Genomic DNA, 12,731 nt, shown 5'->3' on the forward strand with positions numbered 1-12,731 from the left:
AAATAAAGTATCCTCTAGAAAAGTAGCATCTTGGGGGCAGGGGCAAGATGGAAGATAGCACGTGGGGACCTCTCCAGGCCAGGCCAGGCATGGCACTCAGGGCAAGTGCGGCAACCACTGTCACTCTCGAAGGCTGCCGCGCCCCCTGGGGCAGTTGAGCGGGGTAATGCCCTCCATGATGGAGAAGCCGAGTGTGAATCCCACAGCTGGGCCAAGACGGTGCCCAACGGCGGATAGCCCCACTCTGAGGATGACAGCAGAGAGGAGGAGCACTCACACGACAGCATGATCCACATTGGAACCAATTACCAGGCTGTAATTCCAGAGAGCAAGCCTGAGAGCCTCACATGCTACAGCAACAAGAAGCTGAAGGGGATGCTGGTGTGGTCACCCAACCGCTGTGTGTCGGATGCCAAGCCTGACAAGTACATTGCGATGGCCACGGAGAAGCACAGCTACAACATTGAGCAGGTGCTGGGCATGCTCTTGTGGCATAAGCACCATGTGGAGAAGTCGCTGGCCGACCTGGCCAACTTCACCCCGTTCCCTGACGAGTGGACAGTAGAGGACAAGGTGTTGTTTGAACAGGCCTTTGGCTTCCACGACAAGTGTGGATCCAGCAGAAGCTGCCCGACAAGTTGATTTCCAGCCTGGGTGAAATATCACTACTCTTGGAAGAAAACCCACAGCCGAACTGGCATGATGGACAGACAGGCCCGGTGGCTGAGGGGCTGTAAGGACAAAGAAGACAGTGATGAGTTCAAAGAGGGTCGAGGAGGCCTGAGAGAGAGACAGCCCGATGGTGGAGACCTCAAGAGAGAGGTACAGAGCATAAAGCAGAGGAACAGCAGCCTGTGCCAAGCCCTGGAGGGTGGCATTGATCCACTCCGCCCCCTGGAGGCCAACACCAAGTTCAACTTCTGCTGGACCACAGAGGAGCAGCTTTTGGCTGCCCAAGCCATCTGTAGGTATGGCATAGACTTTGGGACTATTGCAGAGGTGACTGGGAACAAGACTCTCACCCAGGTGAAGACCTTCTTTGTGAGCTACCGGCACTGCTTCAATCTGGAGGAGGTGCTGCAGGAATGGGAGGCTGAGCAGGATGGGGCCCGTGGAGCCACAGTCCCCATGGAGGAGGCTAGGAGAGGGGCTCCCTTGCCAGCCCCAGCCCTAGAAGAAGATGATGAGGTCCAGATTACATCGGTCTCCATGTCTGTGCTCCGATCAGTGCCCCCTGCACCACCCCCGCTCCACCTCCCACCTCCCCGCCCTAGCCGCCCCCCGCTGCTGAGGCCACCTTTGCCCATGGCTCCCACTCTGCTCTGACAGCCACCCACAATGCAACAGGGCCGCTTCCTCCAGCCCCGGTTGGCCCCCAGCCAGGCCCCACTGCCTCTCATCCTCCCTGCTCTGCTGTCTCCTGCCACAGTGCCCGTCCTGGCCCTCAGCCCCCATCCACCCTGAGTGGAGCCCCCAGTGCCCTCACTCTGAATCCTGAGGTCCTCCACCAACCACAGGCTCCAGGACCCCTTTGCTGGCCATCCCCAGGCATCTCTGGTGTCACTGAGGACAGAGGGGCTAGGGCCTTTGCCAGGTCTTTCCAAGACCTAGAGCTGCCGACAGCCCAGCCCAGACTTATAGGTTCTGCATGTGTTCCTGGCAGCTGGGCCTGTGTCCTGGGTCCATGGCCTGGGCTCAGGGGCCTTTGAGCTGGACTGAGGCCACTTTTGCTTCGTGGCCAGGACTGGAATGGCTGCCTCCTAGTCTGCTGGGGTTTGGCCTCTGGGCCCTGCCCTTTGTGCGTCGGGGGTAGGGACCTTAGTGTGGGGGTGGGAGAGGACAGTTGGGTGTGCTGGCTGTTCTCATTTCTCTTCCCTTCTTTTAGCAATAAGTCTTGGGTGAGGTGGGAAGGGAGGCTGCAGGGGGAGGTGGGCAGAGGGGGCTTTACAGCAGCAGAGGCTAGAAGGGAAGTTCTGTCTTCAGGGGCCAGCTGGGAAATGCTAAGGAGCTGAGGGTGCCCACCAGGCCCACCTTCCAGAAGCTTGGAGAAATGGGGGTTGGGAACTTATGCAGACATGGGTTTACTTTTCAATATATTTTAAAAATTAAAAAAGAAAAACCTCCTAAAAAAAAAGTGGCATCTTTAGAGGGTTTCTATCTCTACTACATCGGCTTCCTTGAGTATAAAGGAACCAAAAGCATCCAATTTATCTCTTCATTATTAGTAGGGGGTGGCATAGGGTGAGGTGTGGAGATGAGGAAGTATAGCAATCTCTTAATAATCCTGCTTTGGTAATAATGAGTATCAGTGGAATTTCTCAACTTTATTGAAGGGACTGCTGGAGTTCAGACTTAAGGAGAAATGTCTAAAAAGGAAAAAGCGGCATGCTTGGTTTTGTATCTTGTTTGAAAATATATTTCAAACGTTCAGCAGAATTTTAGAGATCATAACCACCCTCTGCCCCCACCACCTTCTGAACCCTTAGTCCCCAGTAGTTCTGATTTACTTTTAAGATTCTTTTAGTTTTATGTTTTAACTGAAAAAAAAAAAAATCCTACCCAGCCAGGTTTCCATCTGTATCACCGGGTTGAATTTAGTGTAGGAAAGCCTGTGCAAAGGGAATAAAAATGTAGCTTTTTTCCATTGCCAGATTCAGGGGAACCAACCATTTGGAAACAAAGGAGTTCCATTTTGACTAGCATCCTTTCTGCTTTCCATCAGTGGACAAAGTGAATGTACAGGTTTAAACATCATCTGGGGTCACTTCTAGATCCATGTTTGGAGATAGATTGGTTTGTTATGATTCTGGCAGGAGACAGGTGACACATGCAAAGAGATACATTAATGGAGGTACCATGGTTGAGCCATGCCAGGATGAAGAGAGACCAGCAGAGGCCAGCCACAGTGACAAGCATGGAATCCCACAGATCTGAGGAGGAGGGTGAGGGGGTGATTACTGGGTCCACGGAAGGCTGTGGCTACAGTGTAGCTGTGAGAGAGGACTGCCCACAGGAGCTGTGGCCTTGGAGGGGGACACAGCCATGGCCAAAGCATAGATCAGCAGGGAGGGAGCTGGGAGAATAAATACTCAAACTTCACCCTACCTGTCCACCCCTAGATCTCCGGCTGGGGCTTCCCATTGGCTGAATCCAACCGGAAGCCAAAAGGCAAGAGTGATGTCCATAAATGTCAAACTTCTGGGTCTCGAACAAAAGGGGGAGGAGTGGGGAAATGGTCTGCAGGGAGAAGAAGAGACTATTCAGCACAGATGGGGAAGAAGAAATAAATAGGGAGGACTAGGGAAGGGGTGGAAGAGATTGTGGTGATGGTTTCAAGGGTGTAGATTTATCTCCAAGCACAACATGTTGTATACAATAAATAGGTACGGATTTTTGTATGACAGTCATACTTGAATGAAGGCTTTGTAAAAAAAAAAAAAAAAAAAAAAAAAAGAAAGAAAAGAAAAGAATAGGGGCAGGAGGGTGAGGCAAACGGTCTTCCATGAACTTTGCATTTGGGATTTTGTGCAAGGGGCTGAGTGCCTGAGAGATGCTGTTTGAACTGCCATATTCCCAAGGCTTCCCCAGGATGGGTGATGAGCGGGGCTGCCCCGACCTTGGGGCCATATGCCAAGTTTCCCGACCGCAAAAGCCCATGTTTAGAGCTGATACTGGCTGCTTCCTCCCCACCTTGGTAGGGCTATTTTCTAGGGAGTGGCAAGGACATAAGAATGAGAAGGCACACAAGCTTCATGGAGAGCACCAGCAGGCTCACTGCGAAGTCCAGCAACTTTATTGTCAGCTCAGAGCATCTCCCCACCAGAATCTCAAGGAAGCGGAAGTACAAGTGGCTGTGAAGTTATCTGCATGTTTATCTTATCTTCTGCTATTCATTTCAAGAGTTGGAGTTATTATTAATATGAAGGCCTGGTTTCTGGCAGCTCTTCTCTTAGAATGGGTTTATGCCAAGCTGCCAGTTATCAGAGGATTCAGAGTCTAGGATTACGCTGACAGCGAGTCTCAGAGTTGTGATGGGAGTGCAAAGACACGGGAAACAACGTCGTATTAAAGAGGAATCAGCGTTTTGTGTCTAGTCCTTGATGCCCTTTTGGCTCCTTATTTCTGAAGAACAGCAAGGAAAACACAAGCAGGGACAGACTGGAATCCCATGAATATCAGAGAAAAACGTGATTTTCAAGAGACTGCTCAAGTTACAGAGATTCCCCAGATCTGAAGAAGTAATTGATGAGTTTGCATACTTCATGCAGGGTGAACTCCAGCCAGTCTAGAAAAACGCTGTGATGGCTGATGATTTACCATACTTTGCTTTCAACCAGTAATTGTCTCAGATTCTTAACCACTGATGGTTTTGGTGAATGTTTTGGAGAAAAGGCTCGAGAGAAACTTCATGACACTGAACATACTCCCTGAGAAGTGAGGTGCTAGAATGCTAAGGTGATGTCCTAGACTCCGCAGTCTCTTAAACACATCTGACATTTTATGTCCTTTCCATAGGCAATAGCTCATCCCTCCCTAAAGCGGAGTGAAGGCTCTTATTTAGCTTAAAGACAGTCATTGGACTTTAAGAATCATTTTCTTGTACGTTCCACTACACCCTCCAATGTACATTTGCACTCTGCTGGCGAATGACCATGAGCTATTAAATCATGACATAGAGAAAGATGACAACTGTAACATTGGAAATGACCCCCAAGTCCCACCTACTGAAGGAACACCACAAGTCTTCCTTACTTTAAACCAGGGCATGGGGGCACTATCACCAGGCATAAGAATGCCCACAATTTTCTGGGGCCATGTTAGGTGGGCAGAGAAGATGAGGCATTGAGTTCCTTCAGCCACATCTTAACTGTGCCATGTCAGAGAGACTTTTCATGTTGATTGAACTGTGTCCAACTCGTCTCTCAGCACCAATGCGAACTTATTAAACAGCTCTTCCTCTAATCTTCTTTCAACCATCTACTCATCAGCAGACTGGAAAGGAGACTGGCTCATTTCTTTTTCCTGTCAGCCACCAAAAAGGCCTAGGAGCTTTGATAAGGGCCTCGATGTGGAAGACCACATAGATATCAGCAAAGCTGTGGAGGAAAGAAGAAGTGGTCTGCTTAAAACCTAAGAGGACAATACAGGTGCTATTCCCCAATTCTGCATAGGGGGAATTTCCCAAATTCTGCACAGGGGGTTGTAGCTATGTAGATGAGGCTTAGAGAGAATTCACTGACCACCGGAACAAATATTCTCAGTTGCTTTCAATCTCTGCCAGCCAAGTAATGCTACAGACCACTGTCAGATGGGGGAAAAAAAAAAGAAAATCAGAAAGAAAACTGAAGCACCAATGATAGCCATCTTGTGACTGTGACCAATTGCCTACTGAACAGTTCTTAATGTCCTGGGCCCCAGCAGGAAAACACTGAATCTATAAAGTCCTGTCCACCAGAAATGAGTCTGATTGTGGATGGCCTGTTTAACCCAGATTGTCTTCCGTGCCTGAGGGAGTTGATATTTTCTCATTATGAAGACTTTCTCATCTAGTGAACGCTGCAAATAAAACTGCTCAGAATCGGTCTGAACTGCCTGTTTCCGTGGTAGCAGGCCTCTGTCTGGAGGATAAATCTGCACCATCTTTTTTTTTTTTTTTTTTTTTTGGGGTTTCAGCCAGTTGTGTTACAAGGAGTTCCGAAATGTGCTATAAGTGACACCCAACGAGATGGGCTCGGCCAGTTGGAGAGGAAAGCTTTGTCACCAAGGGGACGTGCACCCCTGGGCCAGATGGTGGTGTCCAAGAGAAAGTGATCAAAGAGATACAGAACCCGCATGCCTAAATATTTATTTCAGTTGTTCGTATTTCCCACACTTTTCAAATGTGAACTTGTGTCCTGAAGGTGGAGCTTTAGTACACAAGAAAATTGGGAAGGGGCAAACATATTTGTACAAAATGGGGGTAGAATCAGCAAAGAATGCATTTATATGCTTCCTCGTCGCCTACATTTTTATGCCAAAAAGTTAGCACAGATTCTGATTTCTTTCACCGTAGGAGTCTGCATACAATTAAATGGGAGGAAAAAGAAGCCCACTCTTAAGAGTGGGGCTTATGGTCCCAGTAGAATGGCAGGGAACTGTAGCCATCAAAGCCATTTATGCTTCTTGTGGGTACTATTTTTAAGATGTTGTTTCTTTTTCAAAATGAAGCGGCAATGAATTGAGTAGTGATCAAAATGCCGCACCACAGAGGATGTTGAATCCAAATAGCTCCCAAGATGGTCTGCAACTGATTGTACCAACTCTACGGGACTTAGAGAAATGACTTGGTTACCAGTGAAGTAAAACTATCTCTGGAATGGAATTGAACTGTTGCTTCTTAGCACATAACGACACTGCCACCGCCGGTTCACGGAGCCAGTGAAGGTCACTGAGTTCTGCATCAGTCACAGGGAAAACTGTCAAAACACCAGCACATAAATCCCCTACTATGCTGTGGAGGGGGGCTCTGAGCTTCGGATGAGGTTTTTAAAATATTGATCTTCCCACTTTCAGCGGTGCAAAAATTCTGAAAGCATTCCAGGAGGGCAGGGAGTGGGGGAGCAAGGCCAGATATTTTGGAGTAGGTGAAACATCTGACTTGTCTTGCCTGAGATGTCCCGATTAACACCAACCGGGTACTTCAGGCCTTTCTCCTTCTTCCTCCCTTCTCCTCATGGACACTCCAACCCCATCATCACAGCACAAAGGGTAACCTCATATCTCGTGGGAAGACGTTTTCTGCCTCCTGCCAGGCAAAGATAATGTTATCCAACTGCAAATGAAAGGCTTACGAATGAAAAGATGACCACTCTGACTTTAGTGTATGAGAGCCACTGCTGAAATGATAGGATCCTTGAACTTCACGTCTAGAGCAGAAACTTACACTTCTCTTCTGCCTCTCCCTCCACCTCACCCTCCTCTCCTTAAGCCTTCCAGAACTCCTGCCATATCACTCAGCACTGGGGAGAACTTGAAGCACTGTTGAAGTTTGAAACTTGCAACCTTCAGCAGGACTCAGCATGGGACAAAAGCCACCTCATTCCTTTCCCTTCCCAAAACAGATTGCATCTAGAGCTGGGGAACTTGGAGGGAAGGAAGAAAGGGGATAGCAGCCAATTGCCCTCCCTGGGGCCTCGGGTCTGGAAATAGCCTGGGAAGGAACAGAGATCATTTCCCAACGATCCACAGAGGTCCTCAGCACCCTCCACCCCTATGCGCCCGCTGGCTCACCTGCCAGACTGTAAGGGTGCTGATGGGGCCACCAGCTGCCCCAGGAAGCTGGGAGGCATTTGTGCATCCTCTGGGAAGCCCCATTCCGAGAAATCATGAACCTATTCCCCAGTGGGCAATGATTCCCGGTGGAATCATTGGTGGAATTCTTGGTGGCTGTGGGGGCAACCCAGCTGTTATTCACCCTCTGGCTGAGGTGGTGAGACCTCAGGGGGTCCAAAGGATAAAAGTGGGTAATGATGAGACAGATGGAGAGCCTCGAGGGAAATACGGGTATTTGGGTCTAATAGTAGAAGGCAGGGCGCGGGCTGGTTGGTGCATTTAACTTGAGGAACTTTTCAGTCTCACTACAGAGAATGATCTCTGGAGGATTATGGTAATGGCCACAGGTGGCACTTAACTAGAGCCAGGTATGTAAGAGGCGCTGGGGCTAGATATGGATTCGAATCTCGGCTCTGATATCTACCAGAAGTAGAATGCCAGCACGTTCTATAGTCTTTCCATAATCATTCTCCTGGACTACTAAGTAGGGATGACAATAACAGTCACTAATTAATAGGGCTGTTATGAGAATTATGAGTCTTAACCCACGTGGTGAATTTACAAGCGCACCTGGCACGTAGTAAGTGCTCAGTAAATGTTAGCCCCACTCATTAGGTTAGATGGTGAGCAGAACTTTCCAAGCGCTAGGCTTGAGAGCCTGGGACTCTGTTGCCAAGGGAGATTAGAGAACCTTTGCAAATATGGGCGCTCCGGCCCTGGGGATTGTCCAGAACGAGAGTGTGGCGCCTGCCTTTCTGCCACCTCACTCATCCGACCCGGGGAAACCCACACCCTGTCACAGGGGCGCCTTGGTCCCCGGAGTCTCCGGCTCGGCCACGTCTCCCGCGTGCCTCCCCAGGGCTTCCCTCTCGCCTCTCCACACCTGTCAGCCGCCCTCGCGGCAGCCCTGTGGCCCGAGCCCGGGGCCTCCGCTGCAACCCCTTCGCACCCTGGATCCTCGCTCCGCGCGCCTGGCGTATCCCCGACCCGGCTGCTGTCGTAAACAAAACCGGGCGTTGGAGCAGCCCCGCGGGCGGACGGGCGCGGGAGCCCGCTCCGTGCGCCGTTAGCGCGCCCCGGGAGCCCCAGGCGAGCCAAGGGGGCGATGGTGGCGGCCGCGGCGGCCGTGGCGGGCGGCTGAGCTTTGTTATGAATAGATGAAAGAGGCCACCTACACAGTAACCCAAATTACGAGACCTCCCTCCTCCCTATCTCACCGAATCAAGAGGGGAGGGGAGATGGGCGTGGAGGGAGGGCGGGCGGGCGGGCGGGCAGGAGGCGGAGGGCGGAGGAGGAAGAGGATGAGGAAGGGGGCCAGTTGCATCCCACTTTCACAATGGGAAAGTGAAACGCACAAGCGCACCCAACCTCTCCAGCCCTCCCCGCCCGCCTCGCTCCTCTCCGCCCGTCCCCTCCCTTCCCCTCCGCGCCTCCCCGCGAGCGCCAGCGCTGCACACAGGAACTCTCCGGCGAAGGAGGGCGAGGAGGAAACGGTGCCGGAGCGCGCAGGGCTTACTGCCGCCGCCGCCGCTGCACAGGCTGCCGGAGCGAGCCCGCCGCGCGCCGCCCTCCGCGCTCTCCTTCCAGGGTGAGCTGCGGGGATGGGGCGGCCGCGGGAGCCCGAGCGCGCGCAGGAACCGCCGCCGCCGCCGCCGCCCGCGTCTCCGTTGCCGCGCGCCTGAGCCGCCGTCGCCGCCGCGCGCCCTGCCCGGGGGCGGCCCCCCCAGCCCCATGGAGGTCTCCCGGAGGAAGGCGCCGCCGCGCCCCCCACGCCCCACAGCGCCGCTGTCCCTGCTCGCCTATCTGCTGGCACTGGCGACTCCCGGCCGGGGCGCGGACGAGCCCGTGTGGCGGTCGGAGCAAGCCATCGGAGCCATCGCAGCGAGCCGGGAGGACGGCGTGTTCGTGGCGAGCGGCAGCTGCCTGGACCAGCTGGACTACAGCCTGGAGCACAGCCTCTCGCGCCTGTACCGGGACCAAGCGGGCAACTGCACGGAGCCGGTCTCGCTGGCGCCCCCCGCGCGGCCCCGGCCCGGGAGCAGCTTCAGCAAGCTGCTGCTGCCCTACCGCGAGGGGGCGGCCGGCCTCGGGGGGCTGCTGCTCACCGGCTGGACCTTCGACCGGGGCGCCTGCGAGGTGAGGCCCCTGGGCAACCTGAGCCGCAGCTCCCTGCGCAACGGCACCGAGGTGGTGTCGTGCCACCCGCAGGGCTCGACGGCCGGCGTGGTGTACCGCGCGGGCCAGAACAACCGCTGGTACCTGGCAGTGGCCGCCACCTACGTGCTGCCTGAGCCGGAGACGGCGAGCCGCTGCAACCCCGCGGCATCCGATCACGACACCGCCATCGCGCTCAAGGACACGGAGGGGCGCAGCCTGGCCACGCAGGAGCTGGGCCGCCTCAAGCTGTGCGAGGGCGCGGGCAGCCTGCACTTCGTAGACGCCTTTCTCTGGAACGGCAGCATCTACTTCCCCTACTACCCCTACAACTACACGAGCGGCGCTGCCACCGGCTGGCCCAGCATGGCGCGCATCGCGCAGAGCACCGAGGTGCTGTTCCAGGGCCAGGCGTCCCTCGACTGCGGCCACGGCCACCCCGACGGCCGCCGCCTACTCCTCTCCTCCAGCCTAGTGGAGGCCCTGGACGTCTGGGCGGGAGTGTTCAGCGCGGCCGCGGGAGAGGGCCAGGAGCGGCGCTCCCCCACCACTACGGCGCTCTGCCTCTTCAGGATGAGTGAGATCCAGGCGCGCGCCAAGAGGGTCAGCTGGGACTTCAAGACGGCCGAGAGCCACTGCGTAAGTCCTGCCCCCGGGGCGCCGCGGGGAGTGCTGCTGCCGGGGAGCCGCCGCCGCCGCCGAGGCAGAACGAGCTGGGGGCGAGCGGCGGGGCGGGGCGGGGGTAGATCCGGTTGATATTTACCAGGTCTCAGGTTCACACCGCGGGCGGCCGTCCGAAGGCTCCTCTCCGACGGTCCCCGAGACCTGGAGCACGGCCTGAGGTCCCCAAAGGGAGAGCGTAAAAAGGGGGGCGGGGAGGGTTGGAGTTAGACTCAAAACTCTAGTGGCTGCATCCCAGTGCCATCCTTCCCTATCCAAACGGGGACGCTTGTTTGGGGCTGAGTCTTCTCGCGCAGCCCCTCTTTCCCATTCCCTTCTCCAGACTTCCCTGTGCCCCTTCTGTGTAGTCCCAGCGGGCGTGTGAGTCTGACCCTCTTGGTCAACAGTTAGCAAACACAGTGCCCTCGGCAGAGAAGCCATTGAACCTAAAGGGCTCCCTGCCACACCCCAGCCTTTGTGGCCCCCTGTCTCCGCCCCCCACCGGCAACGCAAGTGCTGTGGTCTGAAGAGTTGCTAGCCCGCTCAGCGTGGAGAAATGCCAGCCTGCAAAAGAGGCTCGCGCTGGAACCGAACCCCCGGCATGACCCGGTGCGAGGGGGCGGGGCCGTGGCTCTGCTCAGGGTGCGCTGTGGTCGCCAGCCGCTGGGAGAGGTTAGGCGGGAGATGGCCTTGTGGTAAAAGCCTCATCCTAGAGGGGAGCGCAAGGGAGAGTGTTGGGGGTACTACAGACAGTTTCTGGGCTCCAGATTGCGAGACTAGATGGCGGAACTCAGAGTCACCACCCTTGGGCTGAACCAGGCAAGCGACGCAGGTTTCCCCTGGGCTCCCAGGGCAGCCACAGCTTTCATCTCGAGATTGGCATTTCTTTGACTGGAAAAGAAAGAGGCAGTTCAAGAGGGTCCAGTTGATGGGGATTATGGGCCATTGTGCACTTCTCCGGAGGCCGTTTCCCTTCCAAGGCGGCTGGCACGTCAACTCCACATATGGCTCCTGAGAGGGGAGCCTGCTGGGAGCGTCCTTTATAACTGGACAAAAAATCAAAGCGCAGAAATTAACGGCTACAGGTGTTGCCATTGTTTTGGTACAAAATGAGTCAGAGAGGAAGGGGAGAAGTCACCACTTGGAAAATGTGTTGGTACAGGGGCACGTTGGCTCCCAGGTATATTAATATGTGTCTAGAAGGACAGTTTCCCCCACCCCCTTCTTTCTCTGCAAAGCACATCTTACCAAATATTAGCCCTATGAGCCAGGGAGAAAAAAACCAGGGGGTCTTTTACAAGGCTTCGTAGGACGGTCACTTGCTGCTTCTTCTTTGCCTGTCAAGCTGTGTGCTGGGACACACACATAATGCCTTTATTTTGTTACTGGTATAATTTTTAAAAATATGTAAAAACAGATATTTGCCTCCTAAATGACTTACTGTTGCCGTACACATATAATTTAATATTTGATTCCTGTCTTTATTGGATCTTTATAATCTAATGGTTTAAGTGTGGTAAAATCATCGTTTCCTACTTCTCTGTTGAAAGACTTGAAAGTACCCCCGAAATATTACTTTGTGTCCAGCTTTAGACACACTTGGTCTCTGGGGTTAATGACAAGCCAGCTCAGAGGCCCACAGCAGGTAATAAGGGTGGAAGTCCAAGCTTGCCATCTGACAGCTGTGTCGATGTGTGGAGCCAAAACATTTCTCTTGACTGCGTCTCTCTACCTATTGGGTCCTGGAAGACTCAGTTCCCTTCCAAACCCAGCCAGCATCTTGAATGCACTCAAAATCCACGTTTTGGCTCAATCAGGTGTTCCTGCTTGTGCCGGGATGGGGAGGGCAGTGGCAGAGGAAGTCGTGGAGCTGTTTATCCATCTTTACAGGAGCTTCTGCGAGAGAGCTGCCCCTTGGAAATCAAGCAAGGGATAAATACATGCTGCCAAAAATCTGGAACTGGAAAAATAAATAATTAAAATGAGTCCCTCCACAGCATTTCTTGCTGCTGCTATTTATCAAGAACTCCCAGTGTGCTCAGAGTTGTGTGTTCTGAAAGACAGGGTCTCTACCCCCTGAGCTTGTCAGCCAAGTTAAATAATATACTCTGGTTCAAACAATAGCATGTCATGGCTACACAGGTGGGAGCTTGGAGTTTTGCATTTTTTTTTTTTCATTTAAGTAAATTCCTTGCTGCTAGTATGCATTGAAAAGCCTTAATGGAATTGAATTTCAAGAGGAGTTTGAATGAAAAAGGGTGGTAGTTTTGATGAAAAAGCTGACAGTTTTCTAACCTATTAAATAGGTAGAGAAGATACTCAATTCAACAAATATTTGTCTGATGCGTGCTAGTGTAAGCAATGCTCTGTGCTGGGTGCCACTGATTTTGCCACTGAAAGGACAATAGCAGGTTGCAACCTTGTGTAACGGGGTCATGGGATCGCTGTGCCCCTGGCTGTCACTCAGAAGAATGATGTCATTTGATTGCATTTGTTCTGCATTTTATTTTCAGGTCCCGAATGTGATTTTGAAAAGGCATGCTGAATTACAGGTGCCTAAAACAGGAGGAGGACTTGACACACTCTAGAGGGAACCGCAATAGATT

The 12,731-nt window shown here is 53.1% G+C and overlaps 1 protein-coding gene and 1 pseudogene across 2 annotated transcripts in view; both read left to right on the forward strand.

Annotated features, from left to right (window-relative positions):
- Window positions 1–166: 166 nt before the first annotated feature.
- LOC104678624 lies at window positions 167–4,000 on the forward strand (annotated as a pseudogene).
- Window positions 4,001–8,647: 4,647 nt separating this feature from the next.
- PLXNC1 (plexin C1) overlaps window positions 8,648–12,731 on the forward strand; it is a 160,477-nt gene continuing 156,393 nt past the window's right edge. Inside the window, exon 1 of one of the 2 annotated variants that reach the window (XM_030939504.1) lies at window positions 8,648–10,104. In XM_030939504.1, coding sequence (XP_030795364.1) covers window positions 9,043–10,104 — 1,062 coding nt within the window. In that variant the 5' untranslated portion in view covers window positions 8,648–9,042. The remainder of the gene's footprint in view (window positions 10,105–12,731) is intronic. The other variant, XM_010383921.2, reaches the window with a different exon arrangement.

The sequence above is a fragment of the Rhinopithecus roxellana genome, chromosome 10, assembly GCF_007565055.1.
Source record: "Rhinopithecus roxellana isolate Shanxi Qingling chromosome 10, ASM756505v1, whole genome shotgun sequence".
NCBI classification, from domain to species: Eukaryota; Metazoa; Chordata; class Mammalia; order Primates; family Cercopithecidae; genus Rhinopithecus; species Rhinopithecus roxellana.